This window comes from Podarcis melisellensis (genome assembly GCF_964234715.1).
Source record: "Podarcis melisellensis genome assembly, chromosome: 1".
In the NCBI taxonomy this organism is placed as follows: Eukaryota; Metazoa; Chordata; class Lepidosauria; order Squamata; family Lacertidae; genus Podarcis; species Podarcis melisellensis.
The window spans coordinates 83,109,559-83,131,727 of record NC_138528.1 but is presented as its reverse complement, the minus strand read 5'-3'; the positions used below and the strand labels follow the sequence as shown (position 1 = coordinate 83,131,727).

Sequence of the window (22,169 nt, the reverse complement as noted above, 5' to 3'; positions counted from 1 at the left end):
CACCCAGGAAAATCCACTCTTTGACAACAAATAGGTGCAAATGGCAATTTGGGTTTTCAGTGGATTGCTGTTTGCTCCAGTTCAATGGGAAAGAGAGGGTTTTGCAGGGAAAGCGTGGGGCAAAAAACAGAGTTCAGATCTGGATCTGGAAAGCTTGAACCTGTGCCTACAAATGCAAAGCAAAGGTAAGTATGGATGAACCCTAAAATCCTGCTGACGCATCCCAAAGCAGCCTTTCCCAACCTCGTGCCCTCCAGATGTTTTGCAACGCAAATCCTATCAGCCTGAGCCAGCTGGACTGTGCTGCCTGGGGCTAATGGGAGCTCTAGTCCAAAACATCTGGAAAGTATGAGGTTCGGGGAAGCCGTCTTAGAGGATCTACAACTACTCCTGGGAAATGACCATTATTTCAAAGAAGGTTAAGTTTATAATAGTCTACAGACAGCAATATATTTCATGCATTGATTTATGTAGCCCCAATAGTGTGCATGGTACTTTAGAGAATATGAAAGGAAAAGCTGCAGAAGTTAGCAGAGAAGGAATATATGGTTGTTTCAAATACATACCGTTAGGCTTAATTAGCCAACAGACTACATTATGACTTATAATCATAGAATCGTAGAGTTGGAAGGGACCGCAAAGGCCATCTAAGTCCATCCCCCTGCAATGCTGGAATCTCAACACACGGTCACCCATCCAACTTGAAAGCATACTAGACCCCGCTGAGCTTTGCAAATGTGCTAGCAGTTTTATTGCTGCACCACTAGGTGGAATACATAGGAAATAATATGTTTGTGCTAAAGACTGTGGGCAGAAAATATTACTTCTGGTGAGGGATTTCAAATAAGAGAGGTGTCACCATGTTATGGGAGTCAGTTCTGAGCATACAGGGCAGGAGACAACCTTTGGGTGATAGATTGCTGGGAAGCTGGACAGCTACTCATGCAATCCCTACTCATGACCAGCAGTCAACCACAAACCAAAGGACTGAGCCTAGGACAAATCCTAGTGCCCTCTCTTTTCCATCAACAATAACATCAGCCAGGCACATTATCAATTCACAGACAAATCCTCCAACCATCATGCACAAGCAGTACATTTCAGTAATTTACCTGAGCTAAGTGGGAATCCCTAATGAAAAGGATGAATGGGCACAACTCAAACATTAATCCTGCAGAAACCGGTGGGCTCAGCTCTCCAATAATAATAATAATGTTTATTATTTATACCCTGTCCATTTGGCTGAGTTTCCCTAGCCACTCTGGGCAGCTCCCTCATATCCTATTGTCCAGTTTTTCAGTACCAAACTACTGGTACATGCCTGGGGAAACAATATAGTGCAGCCTCCCTGATATCATACGTCAGGGCACCAGTGGAGTTTGCATGTTTTAAGTATTTCCCTGACATACAAAATCTCTGGGGCATGTCTAGCTAACCAGCATGCCACACAGGTTTAGATCCTGTCTTCCTAACACAATAGCACTCTTTGTGTAAGCAGTGTTTCTGCCACAAGGGAACACTCCATTGTGGAATTTCCACACCAGTATTATAGTGCCTTACAGACTGTGTCATGTGATTTTTCTGAATGCGTAGATTGGCATTTACTTGAAAGGCCCCTCATTCCAGATGCACAAGGATGCTTTGGTTTGCAGTGGTCCACACAACTGATGATCCTAGCTTGGAACCATCATAGGCTGTACAGTGGCTGGAGCTGGCGTTTTAGATGTTCCACAAGATGTAGTGTGGCCAACTTGGATAACCTTAAGAGGATTGGATAAATTCCTATAGGATCAGGCTATCGATGGCCATGTTCTACCTTCTCTGTCAGAGGCAGTGTGTCTCTTGAATACCAATTGCTGGACATCACAAGTGGGGAGGTCCTGCTTTTGGGCTTCCCAAAGGTGTCTGGGTGGCCACTGTGAGAGCATCCAGATGGGCGTTTGACCTGATTCAGCAGGCTCCACTTATGTTCTTACGATTCCAAGCTGCCTAAATGGATCAGCTGCTACAGGGCAAGAGGGACAGAGAAGTGCTTTGTGTCGGTAGGAGCATATAAAGCCAGCAACATTAGGCACTTCTTGAGGCTTATATTTGCATCTCATACTGCCTCCAATTCAGTGGGTCAGAGGAAGCAAAAGGAACTGAGGTCAATAGTCCACAGCACAGCTAAGAAGAGAGAGCATATTGTAATGTCTCTGTTAGGCATGTGTGATCCCAGAGAAGAGCAATAGCTGGCAGGGAATGCAGAGATAAGCACCCTGCCCAAAGTCACTTTAGAAACAAGTTGACGGCAAATCTGCTCAGCCTGGTACTGCCTAGAAGTGATAATTCCATGCAGGGCATTGTAGACCTACATCACAATGTTAAGGTCCAACTAAATATTACAGGGGACAGGTAGATGTTGCTGACCCATCTCATTCTTGCCTCACCTTCCTGGTAATATTTGGTAAAGAACATATGAGATGATGCCAATGTGTTCTTCTGCGTATACCTGCTCTCTACAAGTGAAAGTCTAAGTAAGGGCAGAGAAATACTGACATCACTTTTCTTTTAACAAACAATACTGGGAGTTGTATGTTGGCAGGGAGGTGTCCTTGACATCCAGGTATTCTCTGCAATATATAGTTGGTCACCTGGCTTCAGTTGTCATCCCACCTCTCCACTGAACTGAGGTTTTGTTTGGGGGGGTGGGCAGTGGCTAGGGATCTCTTAATAGCTAATTCTCAGCAGCAACCACAATTCCCAGGATTCTTTGGGGGGAAGCCATGACCGTTAAACTGATATAATACTGCTACAAAGGTGTAGCACAGATATGCAGGGTGAGTCTCAGTGTCGTTACTGCCCAACACACTTCCAGCACCACACAAGTCACCAACATAGCTGCAATGTTGAAAGCCTGAATAGAGGATGTTGGAAAGGGTCCTTGGTCACATCCAAGGACCAATTTACGCAGTTGTTTCATACCTGTGGAAACTGCACTTGTGTGAAACTATTTATCACAAATCTATGGTGGACGTAATCTGAGCTCATGAAGGCAACCTGTAAACTGGTTTGTAATATCTGACTGCAACATTGCTCCCAGTTTTACATAAAAATTAAACCAGGTGAGACAGAGTTCATATGGTCAGCTGGAAAGCTAACCTGAGAGTGATTATTCAGTTTGCTAGTGCTTGGAGGGGCATGGTTTGGCCATGGCCAGGAGCTTCACTTAGTGTGCCAGATGCAGTCCCTTCCAGAAAAGGGGGAATCCGGCCACTACCACACATACTTTGGACCACTCTAGAGTGAGGCTGCCTTTGAAAACTGTTCAGTAACTATAGCTGGCTCAGAATACCAGGCAATTACTAGAGATCTTTATTTGGAGAATTTGACTGTATTGCTTTTTGCACTGGCTTGCAGCATGTGTCCAAACCCAATTCATCCCTGGCTATAACCTCTAAAGCCACATATAGTTTAGGTCTGGGAAATCTGAAGGGCTATCTGCTCCCCACTCTTGATTCTGTCCTCCTTTTAAGATCCTCTGGGATGCTCTGCTGTTCACCCTACTATCATTTGAGGTTGCTTAATGAATAACTTCGTGGTTGTGCTGCCCAGGGTCACAGACTCCCTTCCCAGCCTTCAGAAAGATAATTAAAACTCTTTTGGTTAAGATTTGCTTTTGTTAACACAGAATATGTTTATGATGCTCCTGTTGTTTGCAAGTATATAAGCCCCATTGAGGCCTAGTGGACTTACCTTTGAATAACTGGTAGAAGAATTTCCATATCAACTGCATTCACTTTGTGTTTGCAAAATTGAGAACTGCAAGTACTGTACATTGTGTGATTGTGGGTCTAAGTGCAGAATGTAATCATAGAACCACAAAGCTGGAACGAACCCCAGGGTAAGCAATGGCTCTAAAAACGAGACTCAAGAGCCAACAGCACGCTTAGGTGCCAGGAAAATATCAACAGCTCTATCTTATGCATGTCTAAGTTCTATTAACTTCAATAGAACATTGCCAGGTGTGGCCAGGAGTGCAGCCTAAGACACCTGTACCTGGACCACACAATGTAACTACCCCAGCATGCATCCAACTAGCTGTGCAGAGTAGTGAAGGTCAGCCTTTGCCAACTTGGTGCCCACTGGCTGGGGTTGATGGGAGTTGTAGTCCAAAACATCTGGCGGGTACCAGTTTGGCCAAAGGCTCTTTAGGTTATACTGGCTAATTCTGCATTGGCATCACACATTGAATGTAAAGCACACCAGTAGATCTGTGCTTGCGCCAGGTCAGAGAAATTACTGGGCCTGATGCCAAAGGTAGGATTCTATTCTTCTGGTCTTCTTACCAATGCTGACTTCTAATGGAGCAGTGCTAAGGCCAGAACTTATTTTGCTGAGATCTTCAATAACTCCATGGTATACTTTTCAAAACGTCAAAAGCTTGCCTGCTTGGGGGGGGGGGAGTATTTTCCTCACCATTTGTTGTGTGAATAAATTTTGTGATAAAAGAGCACAGGTGCCTATTTCACCACGTAAGCATGCTGTAGGAAACCCCTGCTAATCAAGGCTTCCTGCCATGAGCACAACAACAGCGAAAGCAGCTTTGTCATAACATGGCAAGTTATAGGAATGATACATGCATTTCATCAGCTGTGACCTGGCCTTTATGGCTTTATGGCTGTGGTGGAGACCCTGTGGTCCTTCAGATGTTGTAGCCCAGCAACATTTGGATGGCCACAGAACTCCTAGCCTGAAAAGAGCTCCAGGGACAAATAAATAGGCTACCTGAGGCAACTCCATGTATGACTTCTGAGGAATCTTTTTAGCAAAGCGCTTCTTGCTTCTACAGTTTTGAATGTAATTCCCAAAAAACCTTGCGCAACTCTTATTGATTTGAGGCACATGGCAAAATACACCTAGACACCACAGCTCAACAACTGAGTCTCTGGAAGAGGCGGAGGGTGTTAAAAATCTAAATTAGTGGAATAAATAATTTGGCCAAAGGTAGCCCCTAGCAAAGTGTTCCTCAGTCTTAATCGTCCCTGCCCCAATCTTAGGTCCAATGCCTTGTCCTTTCGTGCTGGCATCTGCTGGCTGGCTGGGATTCCCGAGTGCAGTTATTTTTCAGTGCTGTGCCAGAAACACCTGAAAAATCTAAACCGTTTTGACTATAAAAACTACAGCTGTGCTTCCTTTTCCTGGTGCCCTCTGCCCTCCTTATCTCATTGCAACAGGCCTTCTTGGTGCATCACAGTGAACAAGACAAAGTATGGAACGAGCTGTCCCAATGCCTGCAGGAATCCATAGAAACTCAACTTTGTGAACAGCTCCACAAAGACTTGTTTTCTCACAAGGACTCTTTTGCAGGGCACCTTATCCAGACACTTGGCTTTTGCTACTGTGACAGTGATCAGCTATTCCACAGAGAGCAGCAAAGCTCCAAGACCTTAAATACCTGCAGAGAGTAGATGGTCACAATAAACCAGTCCCAGAAGAAAACTGATATTACAGAACAGTCAGTCCCCAGGGGACTTAAGAAAAATGGCTTTTGAATTGCCTGCGAAACAAAATGCTTACAAGTGAGGGTTTGTTGCAAGCGTGTGTACTGAGAAAACAGCGGCTTCAAGTTGCTGCCTTCTTTTGTGATTAGCCACAACTTACTTTGCAGTGTGTAGCATGCATACCCAATTGCCACAAATGTCAAGGCCAGTAATTGTTACCAAGTTAGTAGAAAAGGCTGGATGGAAGCAGATATGAGAGAAAAGCAGCAACAGCAGCAGAGATTCCCTTCTCTTTTTTTTGGGCAGGATGGCCTCCTTCAAAACACTACTCCAGACCTCCAGGATTTATCCTTAACAGCGAACCTGCGAGGGATTGCTCCAAGGTCCCATTCTATTGCCAGGCTTACATGTGACCAATCATTCATCTGGTCATGCCAAATGGCTTGAGCACTGGAGAGGCTGTTTCAGACAGGCACTTACTGCAGAGGTGGAGCCTTGGCACCAACTGATCTGAACAAAGGTTCAGAGAAGACGTCAGTGCTGCTTGGCACCCCACTCTCAAGTATGGCCCAAAGCCTGCGGGGCAAGAATGGAAGGAGGCTCATATATTCTGGGAAGAAAGAGGCAAGGATGCATGGGAAGAACACAAGAGGGGACGACAGGCACAGATTGAGCCAGGGAGTAGTCATAATAAATAATAATAATAATAATAATAATAATAATAATAATAATAATAACCATACTCCCAGGGAGTACTTTGGATGACTTGTCCATTAAAGGCACATTGAAAGTCTGTCTTCAGATATTAAGCTGGCGGCAACAGGACACAAAGAAAATTTTCAAGATATTGTAAGCAAGCTGCTTAAGGGGGGGGGGGGAGAGAGCTGTAAGACTAAGAAGAAGGGGAAAAGTGAAAGAAGGCTGAGAGAAACAATGGCACAGAGAAGCGCAAAGGCTTACAGAAAGCAACAAAAGTGTTGGCAGAGTTGTGGATATTTTGCTGGACAGTACGGGGATGAGTAAGAGCAGTGGAAAAAAGCTGGCAGCAAGAAGGGCCTGCCTGCAGATTATCTGATGAGCTGCATGTCTTGCACTGTTAATGAGGAAGCACCTATCAATCATCATGTAGGAGGAAAGACCTGATGAGTGTATGTGGCGAAGACCGATCCTCTTGGAATGATGGCTTGTGCTTCCCAGTGTAAATACTTGTGGAGTTTTTAGATGTTCAGATACACAACTGCCTTGGATAAATACAAAATGAAAATGGATGTGGATGCACACTTGTGGGTGAGTGTGCAGGACTGAGATTACTGTGTCTTAATGCTGTGTCTTCACACTCCAACAAATGAGCCTTTTTAGAACAAAATAGAACATTTATTGGCTGCATTGTGCTTCTGTTGCTTAGGGAAACTTTAACTGCATGTTTTGGGCTTATTCTGTGAAGCCACGGTGCCTCCGAATCACGTCGAGAGGTACATGTGGAAGGAGAGCTACTACCACATCTATCTGCAGTAACAAACCTCCATTTACAAAAGGGATGGGGAACCTGTGGAACTCTAGATGTCGCTGGCCAATGGGTCAGTTTGATAGGAGATGTGGTTTAGCAACATCTGAGTGCCATAGGTTCTTTAGACCTGGTTTACAGCAAAAGTGAAAAGCAACCACAGAACTGCTTCTTGTTGGCATGTTATACTGAGGTGCAGTGCCACAGGTCTTCCTTTGTACCTGTGTGTCAGGGAGCACCCTGCGTCATAAAGTAAGCCCAACTTTTTTTAAAAAAAAGAATTAAGAGTTTCCATGAGTTTGGGTGCCTCTGGTATAGCAGGGATTGTCCTAACAATTCATTTTGATGTTTCTGGAAGCACCTGTAAGATTAATAGTATCACAGCTACATTGGAAGAAATCTTTTAGGTATGGTTCTTTCTCAGTTGCTTTTAAGAAAGGTCATGATCACAGCACCTTCATCATCGTCCATTCGTTGCCCATGATCTTCCGTTTTACAAGCACAAAAAGCAACCCACTTTTCCAGGAAGGGCAAGGTCACTCTATAAATTGCTAACAAAGACAGCAATGCAGACATGAATTCCATCTTGTGATTTCTCTTCACTAACTATAGGGTGTATTTTATGCATTTCTGTAGGCTCAATCACTCCACTCTTCTTCTCACCAGGCCACTGCATTGCACCACGTGAAAATGTATTGACTTATGCATCAATACACCTGACACATTCTTCCTTTGCAAGAGAATGAAACTTGGATCCTTAGACGATAGAGCAACCTGGGATGTGGGCCTGAGTAGCCCATGCTGGAATTTTGCTCATCACTTTCTTTTCACCATGAGTACAACAAGGCCTATCTTCATTCCTTAAAAGGGTAGAGGGGAATAAAGAAGAAAGCAAATGCTTATTAAAAACAATGTACAAAAAATATGTTGGCCAAGTTGGATACAAAGTGGCCAGACAGATCAGATCTTTTCTTCAAAAGGGTTTCCCAAATGCCTGAAAAATAAAATATATATAGAACAACCCTCTCTTCTGGGTACAGTTGGGTTTCGAATAAACATTTGACTCCTTGATCCAGACAGCATTCGAAGCTGTGGGTAGGGAACAGGAAAGACTCCACAGGAACAGCAGGGAGATCAGGTGGTGAGTATCTTTGAAACATTCATTCATTTGATGCGGCTGGACTAATTAAAATCACTTGGAAGCCAGGAGCTTCTTTGGCTTTATAAAGAGATCAGGATCAGGCCTGTAAAGAGGAAAGTGCCTCAGGAATCACTCCAGAGAAGGTGGGTCACCGATTAAGCTAAGAGTGTTTGTACTCTTCTCTCCACCTGGCTTCACACTTTTTCTACAAGAACTATCAGATACTGTACCTCCACCTAGAGCTCTAAACCCAACATTATTCTGCACAAATGCCTTACTCTAGACCACTATTAAATGACCAGAAGTCTTGTCTTCTTTCCCATTTAGTCACACTACTTACGATACCCTGGGTTTAAGGTTTCTGATACAGAAACTATTCCAAAAAGCACACTGCTAGGCTTGTGTGCTGTTGCCAGGATCCTAACTGAGAAATGTGTGTAGCTAACAGACTAATCATGTACGGTCAAAACTGTGCACCATGCTATAAGCATTAGACAGCATCAGATACAGTAGCTCCTTCAATGAGAATACAGCAGCTCTCCAGTTCAAAACATATACACAATTGAGTCTATGAAGGATCTGTTACAGCAAAAATATAATTTAGAGGGAACCGCAGAGCAGCCTTTCCCAACCTTGGTTCCCAGATGCTGCTGGACTCCAACTAACTATCAACTCCACCCAGCATGGCCAATGACCAGGGAGGATGGGAGCCGCAGTCCAGCAACATCTCAAGAGCACCAGGTTGAGAAACTACATATTAAAATAGTAACATTAATCTATATTTAACAGATCCATTTTGCAGATATACATATTGGCTCCAAATTTCCTGGTGTTTATTATATTTATCAAAGTAGAAGACTGTGAAGAGTACTGCAAGTTAAAGTTCTAAATAACTGAACATAAGAATTCTTTTTTTTTCTTTTGCCAGAAAAATACATTTTGTGTATTTTTACAAAGATGCAACAAAACTGGATAACTGAATTAAGCTGTGGAGGTTTCCAGGCAGGAGGAACTAAAACTGATAACTGACCAGTGATGAGTCTTCTGCATCAGGAGAAATGGCATCTTCTAAACTTAACTCCTCCTTCTTCTCCCTCTCTTCTTCAGGCCTACAGTAAACACAGAAGAACATAGTCCAGTATATAAAATGGAAACAACATGGAGCAGAATAAGTCATCCTCCCTGTGCTATTGCTTGAGCAGAGATGTCCACTAATAGCTGACGAGGGACCTTCCAGAACAGATTGGGGAGGGAGGAGCTGCCAGAAATTAGCAAAAATTGCCTACCCTCTTCCATTAGTGAATGCCTCCTGCTGGATCAAAAGCCCCTTTGCCTGTGCAACATCACCAATTAGATACAGCCTACTGCTGAAGTTTGTGTGTGTTTTTAAAGAAGAAAAAGCTATACACACACACACACACACACATCTATATCTATCTATCTATCATCTATCTATCTATCTATCTATCTATCTATCTATCTATCTATCTATCATCTATCTCTATCTATCATCTATCTATCATCTATCTATCATCTATCATCTATCTATCTATCTATTGTGTCTATACAAAGAAAACCATATAATTGCACCGGTGCAGAGACTAGGAATTTCAGCCCTAGGTTAAGTAGGATAGTTTTCACAACCACAAGAGGGCAGCATCTCAGTCCTTTTTTTTCTTTCCAACTCCACAAAGATCAACTCTACCTTCATGAGATAGCTGTTGCCTCTGCCAATACAGTGGTAACTCGGGTTAAGAACTTAATTCGTTCTGGAGGTCTGTTCTTAACCTGAAACTGTTCTTAACCTGAAGCACCACTTTAGCTAATGGGGCATCCTGCTGCCGCTGCTGCACAATTTCTGTTCTCATCCTGAAGCAAAGTTCTTAACCCGAGGTAATATTTCTGGGTTAGCAGAGTCTGTAACCTGAAGCGTATGTAACCCGAGGTACCACTGTACACCAGACTCAAAAAATAGTCTCAGGTTGCACTCCAGCAGAGGACAGAAATGTTAATCCTAATTGTGGAATTACACCCCTGGGACATCAATTGATACTGTTCATCTTGAAAGCACCATCTTCTTCAGCGTTATGAGAGGAGTTTCGCTTATTGTGACCCAAAGATGTGGATAAGGCAGTGTTGAAGAGGTCCAACAAGCTACATGATCTCTGGATCAGTGTCTGGAGGCAGTAATGGACTGGATGAGAGCCAACAAACTGAAACTGAATCCTAACAAAATGGAGATACTGTTGGTGGGTGGTTCTTGTGTCTGGGAATTGAGGATTTGGCCTGTTCTTGATGGAGTTCTGCTGACACTCGGGGAAGAAACAGCCCAAAGGGCAACTTACATACATGTAACCTACCCCATCTCAGTTTCTGGCTCTGTCTCAAAGTCAAACTCCAGGTCTGTGGTCCTAGCCACTTTGTGCTGCGAAAGGTCTTCTGGAATCGTTCTATTCCTTAGTAATTCAAGCTGGAAAAGAATATTTTTGGGGGGATATTAAAGAACACACAGGGTGGGGTTTTTTTGTATAGGCAGATGTGAAAGAGGCCACTCCCCGTTCCCTGTTGCACCTGTGACCTCATTTTCATCTACCCCATCCCTTCAGGGGTCAGTTTTGCCATTCCTACACCTACACATTTCCCCCATATTGCACTTCACTGTGCTATTTGCCTTTTATGTTGCCGTATCACTGCTCTAGGGTCTAGCACTGGTTTTACTGAGAAAGGTATTAGCATGCATTAGGGTGCTATAACAGGCATTGAAAGCAATGCTTCGGCCAATATTTTTTTCCTGACAAATATACGTATATTCATCTTCGAATTATTATTTTCTTCAGCCCAATACTCTCTGCAGGAATATTCAAGAAAGCGTTTTTGAAAAGCTTCACATTAAAATAAAATGAAACACAAATTAGGCTTTCTAATGTCGTACCTCAATTTTTGAGCATCTCGGAAGCCAAACATTTTGGAACCCAAACACCGAAAACTAATTGCTTCCATTTTCGAATGCACCTCAGAAGTCAAACGGCTTCTCCTGCATTTCCCCCCCTTTTTTCTCCATTGACTTTGCCAACCGCCCTTTGCGCCTTGGTTGTCGAACATTTCGGAAGTCAGTCTTCCGGAACAGATTATGTTCAACAACCGAGGTACCACTGTAGTAATAAGAAGCAACAGTTGGATCCCCATATTCCCAACCCGCTTGGTTAGTAGGTTTCCATTATTGTTAACCATACAAAGTGCTGGCAGGCTCTTCCTTCTGTGGTCTACTTACTGTGGTCAGACGCTCCAAGGCAGCAAAACGTTCTTCCCACGTGGCTGTGGATTTCTCAAAGGCTTCGTGTCTTTTCAGTAGCTTCTCCACAGCATCCACAGTTTGCCCGTAATCACCGCTGGAGAGATAGGGCTCCTGGGCAATGAGCCACGCCTCGGCCACTGAGGCATCCCTGGAAAACTGGCACACCTCAAGCACTGGTGTGTGAAGAGGAGAAGGGAAACCAGAGAGAGGGTCATGACTCAGGATGTAGGATGCACACACATTGATGGCTGGGCCTTGCCCTACATGGAAAAGTGCCCACTTGGAAAAGACTCCTACATGGCCTACATGGAAAAGCCTCATTCCAGTCAGCCCACCTAGGAAACACCTCGCGGGATACTTACACAAGCGAAGCCAGTCCCAACGCCTGTCCCACTTCTCCACCATCTCCCTCCTCTTCTCTGCCAGCTGCATCAGTTTTTCTTTTATCTAAAAGGAGAGGGAGGAAAGTTTTCTCTCTCCCTCCCTGCCACAGGTTTCATGGCAGTTAGGTTAAGTGCACAGAGTTTCCTGCTTTAACTATGTATAATGCTTAGACGAATCCCGCTTTTCTTTCTTACCAGAAAAACCCTAAGACAGTGCACGCACACAACAATGATGCTCAAAGCTAAGCACACCTAAGTGCCTTACATTTCCCTCTGTGCTGGGTTGTGGGCAGAAGGCATGGAATACCTCTTAGATATTCACATAATATAGATGAAGTGTGGGGATTTTTCATTCTGTAGTTTCTTGGGACAATTAAAACTATTGTGCATGAGCAAAAAAACACAGGCAAAATAGGGAGCAGCTCAGGCCCATGTTTTATGCCATGGCAGCAGACCCCGTCTTTAAATGAGAGTTTGCTCCATGTTTGTGGTAGGCACTGAACTGTCCTACCTATTCATAATTTTTGCAACCTCCACAGATCCTCTCCCCCCTCTTGGAGCAATGCACATACCCCACCCGCACCGTGAGGTTGCAGACATGCACTGTGCAATGGAGAACCCCCTTCCACTCTCCCCGTCAGCTGACGGGCAGGAGAAAGAAGTGCTTTGCCAGCCTATGCTCATCCCTTTCCGAAGTGCCAAGCATAGGGCTGGCAATGCCCCGTGTGCTATGGTTCCTATCTGGCTCTCAGGCGCTTGGGAAACTCACATAAGGGATTTTAACAGGTAGATGGGACAAACTACCGGTCACTCATATGATGACATAATGATTGTCAGGCAGGCTGTCCCGCTCATCTGTCACAGGTGTTCATGAGAATTCCCCAGAGTGAAAAAGGCTCTCCTTCCCCTAAATAGAATTCTGAATGGGTTGCTGAAAATGTCAGAGGGGGAGAGGGGCTGCTCTGTCATAAATGCCACCTGGACTCATGGCTGAAGGAGGAGGCACCTTCGTTCCAGAAAGCCAGTGCCTCCATCTACACCCGCAGGAACCTAAGGTGGGGAGCAGCCATGCTTAATGCTTACTATATATTAGTCATCTGTCACAACAAAGCTTGTGCTGGGAAGCCCTCACCTCGTCTGCAGCATGGTGCCTGCGCTGCAGCAGGGCTTTGCCAAGATCAAAGCAAGTGGTGAAGCTTTTCTGCCTGGTGTCTATCTCGGACTTTATGCCCTGGTGGTGTTTCATCAGAAGCTCCACAGACGAAACATCCCTTTAAAGGGGGAAAATAATGGAAGAATAAACAAGCAGCAGAACGTTACTAACACCCAAGCGGTCCTCAGCCCAAGGACTTTTTCTCAAGTTGTAGGAGATCTCTTGAAAACCGGTCTCAAAGGCATGCAAAGCCTGAATCAGGAAATGTGATGTGCAACTGGCTTCCAGCCAGGCTGCTTCCCAGAATGTTACAGCTCACAGGGCTGATTTAAAAGAAGGGGGGGGGGATTATGAACTTGGTAAGCAGCTCTTGAGGGTTGCATCAGCATGCCAGGAACTACAAATGGTTTCTCTAGCATCTGGGTGGGAAAAGAAAAAGGGGGGGTGGGAGTCCATTCCCATTCCATCTTGTTACCTGGGCTTCTCCTGTGTTTCAATCTGCCGGATCACACTCTCCATCCAAGATATGAGGTCCCGGACCATGCTGAAGAAGCGGAACTTCTCCGCCGTGTCAACCAGCTGAGCCCGCCGCCCCTCACAGGCAGTCAGCAGGGCCTTCCAGGCCTTCACCACCTCCTGCTCTTGCTTCTGAATAGCGACGGCCCTTTCCCCAGCATAGGCTGCCTGCAGGCGTACCGCCACCTCCTGGAAATGCTGAACCTGCCAGAGAAGAGGGAACTTTATACTGCAACCCAAGAACGTACACTTCGCACCTAAGACCAGAGTCACTTCCAGGAACCCTGTTTAATGGGCATTCAGCCTGTCTGTGGGGAGATTAGACAATGTTGCATCATTATCCAACACTTTCCCTACTGCAAAAAGTCTCGGTTTTGGGGGAAATTTGTTTCGGATGTCCACATCAAACGTCTGTTTTGCAGCCTGAATTTGTTAGACGCGACAGAAGCCTGCTCAAAAATACGGGTAGTATGGAAGCATGCTGGCTATGCAAGTCTCTTCCAGACATGGTTTCCTAATTTTAAAATGGAAGCACGAAGGACCAGTTTCATAGGGAAACGAAAACATTGAGAATCTGGTTTGGGCTCCGTAGCGCAATAAATCAAGAATGCCAGTTAAGCCAGAAGAGACTGTTTTCCTTATGTTCCAAAGTCTTTCAAGGGAGGATGCTAACTTCAATCAGATCTGGAAAACGCCACATAAACCTGTTCAATTTCCCTTTAGCCAAGACACACAGATGACAGAAAAATGTGGACGGTCAAGGCCGAGCATCCCTGGAGTGCTTAAACACATATATTTCTGATCTATACCAGGGATTATACCAATACAGTTCCCCATGTTGTCCAGTAGTGAGCTATAGACTTGTAAGTTATGTGGTTACCTGCTGTCCCAACAAGTGGATGTCTCGCTCAAACGCTGTGTGCATCCTGTGGAAAGACTCTGCTGTGTTGACGTCCCGGCCCAACTCCTCTGGCAGTTCCTTGTGCTTCTCCTCAATGAGAACCAGGATCTCACCACCATCATAGAAGAACTTGTGCAGTTCATAGGAGGCAGCCAGCAGCTGTATCCTGGTATCAATCAACTCTAACAAGTCAGCCCAGCTCTCATTCAGACTGTCTTTCAACTCCGCAATCGTGGCAGCTTCCGGGTGGCCAGCATCAATCAGCTGCTCAATTATGAGATTGACACCGTCCACCCGCTCCTGCCCGATGTTTCCTGTTTCCCGGGTGAAGTCACGGAACTTATCTCGCAGTAGCTAGCCAAGAAACAAACCAGAGAGAACATGAGCATTCTAAGAGGTCTAATCTCATTCAACAATGGATGCAATGTCACTTTCTGTAGATCCAGAACCCATGTTCAGTCCCAAATTACAACATGAGACTTACTTGGAAACACACACACACACACACACACACACAGAGAGAGAGAGAGAGAGAGAGAGAGAGAGAGAGAGAGAGAGAGAATATCTGCCAATTTTCTCCTTTTTCTCTCTAGGATAACCATATGCAAAGGAGCGTAGGCCTCTTTTATTTTGCATAGTGATGTAAAAGAGTGTTGTTGTTTTCAGTTGCAGGCTGTCACCCAACATTGAAAAAGCCTACCAACATATGAAAGCTTATGCCATAAGACATTTGTTAGCCTTTAAGGTACCACAATGTTCTTTCTTGTTTTTTCTGCAGCACACTAATGTGGCTGATTTTCTGAAAACAGCTTACAACAGCCACTCTTGTCATGACACAAGCTCTCTTCAGACATTAGCCACGTGCAGGTATATTGGAGTGACAGCACCATGCGCTCCAGCCTGTCCCTGACTAGACACAGCAACATGGTCTGAAGGGGGCTCCTAAGCAAGTTTGCTTGAGTGTGCTTTACAAGTCCCCCCTGTGGCTGGGAAGCCTGAATGATCCCAAGGACAGGGAGGCTGGTAAGCATGTTCAAGGGAACACATTTGGGAGCCCAATTGTGACCTTGCTGCTGAATGGGGTAAAGTCAGGAGTAGAGGTGGCAAGGTTGTCAGACACAGCGCCATGTCTCCAACACACTTTTACTTTCCTAATATTTGAAGAAAACTATAGTGATTTCTGCACTCCAGGCTGCATGTCGTTTGTTATAAAAAAAAGATAGTGCCTAAACATGTAAACACAAAAAGATATATTAAACCCAGGATAATTTTAACAGGTAAAAGAGAAAAAAGAAAAAAATGTGAATATGTAAATATATATGTAATCAAGAGGACAAAATACGAAAATTAAATTATCCTTTAAATTACTAAATAGTTTGCAACAGCATATGCGGTTACTTATTTTCTTGTGCCTTATTGCACCAGTACATGGCAAGATTATTCCACTTAAAAAACAATTACCGTATTTTTTGCACCATAACACTCACTTTTTTCCTCCTCGAAAGTAAGGGGAAATGTCTGTGCGTGTTATGGAGGAAATGCCTACGGGTGCCATGCCTACAGATTTTCCTCCTCTAAAACCTACGTGCGTGTTATGGTCGGGTGCGTGTTATAGAGCGAAAAATACGGTACTTGTTTGTTTGTGCCTTTATGCCAACTTATAACATTAGTTAACTTTGCCATGTGGGCTGATTCCCATACCCTAACAAGCCACTCTTCCAGCATAAGAATAAATGATAACTTCCCATTGTAAACGTGCAGTGGTTGTACCCTCTATACATCGGGGGTTCCCTGTATGTTAAATGCAATTGAATTTTAACACACCCTGTACCACCTAGCAGCAATGTTTCATCTGGCCACCACATGACAGTGTGCAGTCAAATAACACCACTCACCACCCATTGTCCTCATTCACATGGTACTTATACACCTAAAGTGGAACTGGCATCTCAAGAGAGATGGGGGACTAAGACACCTGGCCACAATGGGCTGCCTAATGCACATTCTGACAGTGCTTGCTCACAGTGACATGGTCGAGGTCTTGGCCCATCTCTGGGGATGATGCCACTACATCTCTCTCTGCGATCCACTGCTCCAGGTCATCAACTTCTCGCTTCAGCTTGAAGAAGTGGCACATGTGCTCCAGCTTACGCCTGCGCTCCTCAGACTGGTCTTTCAAGCCTGCATACTGCTTGTCTACTTGCCCCTGCAGCCGGATTATCTCCTCCCTGAAAAACACCAAAGGAGGACGTGCTTGAGCCATATCACCCGCCAAAGGAAGAAAGACACAATCCAGCAGATATGCAGTGGGCTGCGTTTCCGGAGAGCCAAATGACAAGATATGGGATCTATGATGGGTCAGTTGATACCACGCTCCACAGAACTTAAAAAAAATCTCCCTGCTGTTCTCTTCCAAAGCTTTGAGAGACTGGGAAACAGCAGCCAAACATACTTACCCTTCCGGGTGTCCAGCAGAGAGCAGCTTCTGAGCCCAGCTAGCCAGCTGCTTGATGTTTTTGCCGTACTCTTCTATGGACCGCTGCTGGCGAAGGAGTCTCTTCAGCATCACAATGCCACTCTCTTCATCCTAGGAAAAGAAAACTCCTCCAGTTACTGATGGCATCTTATCCTGCCCCGGAGTGGAGCCAACCCAGGAGTGGAGCATCCCATTTCACTGTGCTGCCCCATCACTGCCACCCCACCCCGACCTGGGGATGTGGCAGCAGCTTCCGGCAATATTAGCACCTTTACCTTTGGCTTCTCATCAGTCCCCATATAGAGCTCCTGCTCACTTATCCAGGCCTCTGCTTCACCAGCATCCAAGTAATATCGCTGAGCCTCACTTGCTTCTTCCAGGCGCTGCAACCTCTTTGACGTTTCCTCTTGCAAAGTGCTCCAGGAATCCCTCAGCTGATTCAGGCGCTCTTCGGTATCCCGGAAGTCTCCATCCCCCTCTGCTCCAGCCAGCATGGCCTCCCCTCTGAAAAGGACGTCCTCAATGCGTGGGGCATGGCCAGCAATTTCTTTCTGCAGCGTCTAGCAAGGGACAGAGGCACTTTTAAGGAGGTTTGGTTAAGATCAGACACCTCTTTGAAGGGAGCTCTTCCCATTTACTGAGTAGTCATTAATAGGGGCTACTGACAACAATGTCTAACATGATGGCAATATTCAGGTCTTGCAGGCTGCTGCAAAGGGAAGCACTTTGGCATCTACCTGCATCCTCACCCACCCCCAGGGAACTCCTTTGACTCAGGGCTTGTACACACCAGAGTTCAGCATGGGCTAGGGTCTGCCTGTGTCCCCATTTATGCAGCATCGTCCATACAACATCAATCTCAAATCAAGCTGTAAAGGGAGGAGGCTTGGCAAGGGGATGAGGCATCTGGCAGAGAGTGGTGAGTAGGCAAAGCTGGAGAGCTGCTGGTACATGCATATTTGAGAAATCCTCCCACTCCATTTGCTAACAGCTATTATACAGACACCACTGAACGTTTGAATGTTTGCAGCCACAGCCAAAATCCACCCAGCCAGCCTGTGTTCATTCCAAAATGCAATTAAATTAAATTGGCAGGGGGGGACAGGACGACAAAACTCAGAGATGGTGGACAGACTCACCTGCATTTTCTTCGTAAGCATCTGTACTGACAGGAGGTTTGTGCCATGGTCAGTGGACTGAGCAAGGGGCAATCGCTCTTGTACCCAAAGCTGGAATACAGAAGAATTACTAAAGTGCAGGTACAGAAAAGTCAGGCTATATATGTGTACACAAGTGGGGTGGGTGGGGGATGAAGTAACACTTGTATATTGGATCCTGAACATCCTGGAACTCAGACGTTTTGGCTCCTGAACACCGCAACCCGGAAGTGATGGTTCTGGTTTGTGAGCTTTCTTCTGGAACCTGAATGGGGCTTTCACATCTTCTGATTGGCTGCAGGAGCTTCCTGCAGCCAATCAGAAGCCTCAGTTTGGTTTTTGAACGTTTTGGAAGTTGAATGGACTTCCAGAACAGATTCCATTCGACTTCCAAGGTACAACTGCATTACTCTGTTTATCTAACACAGACTGCCTATGTGTCTCATGGGGACCAGCTGTACTGTAACAGCGCCCCCTGCCCTCTAAATTAAAGTAATAAGGTTGACTAGAAGTCCTTCCTAATGGCACATTCAGATGATAGCTCACCAGTTCATCTTCCAGATCCCGGTCCAACTGGTATCGAGCCTTGGTTGTCTCCAGCTCCTTCCTCCTCTTATCCAATGGCTGCAGAAGATCCTGGAACCTTCTCTCAATGATCTCATGCTTGCCATCTGCTTCATGCAGGTCTCCTCTGGTTGAAGGGGCGTGAGACAGCAAGTCTTCCATCTCTTTCTTCCTCACACTTACTTGCTCATCTAGTCGCTGAAATTAGAAAGCCTCTATTAACTCAGCCATCTTGTCAAAATTTATATTTTGGGGGGCATAGGCTTTGGGCTTGGTGACATATTTACAAATTTCCAGCCTGACTTTCCCATTTCATTTCCTAGAAAAACAAGGACACCCTTTTTATTCACACCTGAGACTGGAGAGACTTGAAGAGAACCATCATGGAAAAAGTAATTGAGGAGGGTTGGGCCTTTCTTTGTGAGGGGTAAGAAAATGGTGGTCTCAGCAAAAAATGGAGAGCCCCTGTTCTGATGGCAAAGGTGAAAGAATACACTGGAATCAGGGTGAAAATGGATTATTGCAGTATCTAAGGTCTTTCCAGGCACACGACCTAAGCTCTGTGTCTGAGTGCTGGTTGGTTTGGTGTGTTTTTTTGCCCTGGAGCTTACCCCACAAAAACCCACTCTGTAGCACTCAATTGGAACAAATGTCAAGTCAGGCTTTCGTGGATTGCTGTTTGCTCCAAATGAACTTTAAAGAGGTGTTTTAACAAGGAAAGTTCTGGAGCAAAAAAAGGGGGCAGTTCAAAAGCTGGACACAGCCCTGCCACACCCCCTAGTGCGGGCAGGGGGATTGTTAACAGATAACCACCCCCACCCATGCCGCCTGGCAGCAGGGCTTTGAACTGACTTTCCAGATTTCTCCCCCCCCCCGGCAATGGGTATCTGCATCGACTCCTCCCTCCACCCTGGAAGTGGTATTTGACTAAGTTTTTATCAGACTAGACCCACTGAAAATAATGTACCTAATTTAGTCATGTTCGTTAATCGGCGAATGCCACCCCCTGTGACTTACTTTCAGGTTCTTCAGTAGGATGTTGACACTGGTGAGATCTTTCCCTTGGGCATCAGATTTCAGCTGCTCCTCCATCTCACTAATCCATGCATCAAGGTCAGCACAACTCTGTGCATAAAGGTCAGAGCGGTTGGCATCAAACAGGTGCTGAGCCTTCTCATCTGTGGTTGCTTGCAGCTTGTCCCAAAGCTGGTGCAGCTCCTCTAGCCTCTGGCAAACAATGTGTTCATACTGGGGCTTCTGCTTTGCTAGCTTCTGCCCTTCCTGGAGAAAAGAGAGAGGGGATGGGGGGAAGACATGGAAGCACTTGTCAGAGCAAAGGACTGGCTAAGAGGAAGGCCATCTATTTCTCATCAAGAAAATACAGAGTAAGAAATACAGGGTTGGCAGGAGATGGGTCTTTGTAGTCAACTACATGCAGTGCTCCAAGTGGTTGCAGGCAACACAACATTAGCTGGTGGCTGGATGAGGGCAGGATAATGCTCCGAAATATCAGGAGTCACTAAGGTATAGAGACAATGGGAGAAAAGAGCTGGGAGAGATGTCACACTACTCCAGGTCTTGCAAGAACTTACCTCATCTACATTCTCTAGCCATCCTTGGTTAGAAGCAAGTTCTGCCATGAAAGACTGGTGCTTCAACCATTTGCTGTGCAGGTTCCGGGCTTCATCGTAGGATATGTCTTGCGCTGTGAGCATCTTCTCATCAATCCAGATAGTAAGCTGCAAACAAAGGAAGTTAATTACTGCAAAGGAAGGTTATAGACTTTTGCCAAACTCCCTTAACATTTTGCTAGTACTTGAAGCTAAGTGATAAATGTGGGTAAAATAATTAGCTAAACAAACTCAAGACTATTTTGTTCATATTCTTACTTAATTCTCTCCCCACCCACCCACTTTATTTCAGCCACTTTTTAATGACTGATTGTGCTTCTCTGAAGTACTTGGAATCATAGGGCTGAGATGCGGAATTTATTTTTCCTGCTCCAGTGGGTAGGACCCGTACCAATGGATTCAAGTTACAAGAAAAGAGTTTCCGACTAAATATCAGGAATAACTTTTTGACAGTAAGAGCTGTTTGACAATGGAATGGACTCCCATGAGAGGTGGTGGACTCTCCTTCACTGGAGGTTTTCAAGCAGAGGTTGGATGGCCATCTGTCATGTATGATTTAGTTGAGATTCCTGCATTGTGGGAGGCTGGACTAGATGTCCCTCAGGGTCCCTTCCAACGCTACAATTCTATGATTCTAGGAACTGAAAGGTGCAGTGAGAAGTATTTACTGCTGGCATAATCCAAAGTTATAACCACCATTTGGAGAAGAAGGATAAATGCAGATGCACCTTAGATTGGTGGTAGCAGGAGTAGTAGGCCTGGCATCCTTACCTCCTGGCAATTCTGTAGGAAGTTCCGCAGCTCATGATTGTCCTTCAGCAGCACCAAGGCCTCTTGAGATTTTGCAATGTTTCTATTGTACCTAGAAACAACAATAGCGCCATTCTTAAATGGCTATTATTTATTCAATTTATATCCTGCCCTTCCTCCCAATTGTCTAATAGCTTAGCTCAGAGGTTTTCAACCTTTTTGAGTGCACGGCTCTCTTAACCAACTACATTCTTTCTGCTGCCACCTTGTGGGGCTCAGGAGCCCAGTTATGTCACCCCTTCTCTGCAGAGCTGGCAGCCTCTCTCCCTCTTTCGAACTCCCTCCCTTGTGGAGTGTTCCCTCAACCTCCTCTCCATCTCCTTGGTAGTCCTCTGGGCAGCTGCTGCTGCCTTCCCTGGTCTCTGAGTCCCCACCCCAAATGGAGGTGCCTCCCAGAGGCGCCATTCACCTGCGGAGCTTATACCCAGGGCTGTTGCAACCATTGGTAGGCAGAGACGCAAGAGGGCATCAGAGGAGGGAGGGAAGGAAAGAGGGGCAGAGGCCAATGTTGCCCGTGGCATCCCTGACCATCATTCAAGGCACCCCAGGGTGCCACAGTGAAAACCACTGGCTTAGCTAGTATCATAACACACTGGTCCCAGCAACCCAGAGAACCCTGCTACACTTGTCTGTATGCGTGTAAAGCAGCTGCGCACTGTAGATTTCCAATGACAGCCCTTTAGGGAAGGGCTGTAGCTCAGTGGTAGAACCAGCTACTTTGAATGCAAAAGGTCTCAGGTGTAACCCCTGACATCTCCCCAGGTAGGGCTGGGAGAGACTCCCTGCCTGCAGCCCTGGAGAGCCACTGCCAGTCAGCATAGTCAAAACTGAGCTAGATGAGCTGCTTCCTAAACTCCTGAATCATTCCATATCTCAAGCACAGAGGCAGAAAATAAGAATCACACATCAATGGGGCTCAAGCCTTGTATGTGGTCAAAAACAGAATGCTGCTATGTAGGCTAGAAATGGGACAGCTCGGTCGACAGAGCATGAGACACTTAATCTCAGGGTCGTGGGTTTGAGCCCCACATTGAGCAAAAGATTCCTGCATTCCCAGGGGTTGGACTAGATGACCCTTGGGGTCCCTTTCCAACTCTTCAATTCTATGATTCTATACAGTAATCACTGCAAGGTAAACAAGGCACAGCACAATAG

General features: G+C 45.5%; 1 protein-coding gene across 9 annotated transcripts in view; it reads right to left on the bottom strand.

The window, feature by feature from the left end:
• The window catches only part of SPTB (spectrin beta, erythrocytic), an 85,505-nt gene that overhangs the window by 6,222 nt on the left and 57,114 nt on the right, over nt 1-22,169 (bottom strand). For 8 of the 9 annotated variants that reach the window (XM_081907504.1, XM_081907502.1, XM_081907507.1 and 5 more), the window contains 15 exons: nt 20,976-21,066; nt 20,166-20,312; nt 19,591-19,854; nt 18,556-18,771; nt 17,992-18,081; nt 17,128-17,412; nt 16,833-16,963; nt 16,400-16,604; nt 14,356-14,730; nt 13,435-13,679; nt 12,939-13,077; nt 11,786-11,870; nt 11,400-11,596; nt 10,489-10,598; nt 9,159-9,237 (listed from right to left, as the gene is read on the bottom strand). In XM_081907504.1, the coding sequence (XP_081763630.1) occupies nt 9,159-9,237; nt 10,489-10,598; nt 11,400-11,596; nt 11,786-11,870; nt 12,939-13,077; nt 13,435-13,679; nt 14,356-14,730; nt 16,400-16,604; nt 16,833-16,963; nt 17,128-17,412; nt 17,992-18,081; nt 18,556-18,771; nt 19,591-19,854; nt 20,166-20,312; nt 20,976-21,066 (2,659 nt within the window). Of the gene's footprint in view, nt 1-6,835; nt 8,232-9,158; nt 9,238-10,488; nt 10,599-11,399; nt 11,597-11,785; nt 11,871-12,938; nt 13,078-13,434; nt 13,680-14,355; nt 14,731-16,399; nt 16,605-16,832; nt 16,964-17,127; nt 17,413-17,991; nt 18,082-18,555; nt 18,772-19,590; nt 19,855-20,165; nt 20,313-20,975; nt 21,067-22,169 lie in introns of those variants that run through there. The other variant, XM_081907509.1, reaches the window with a different exon arrangement.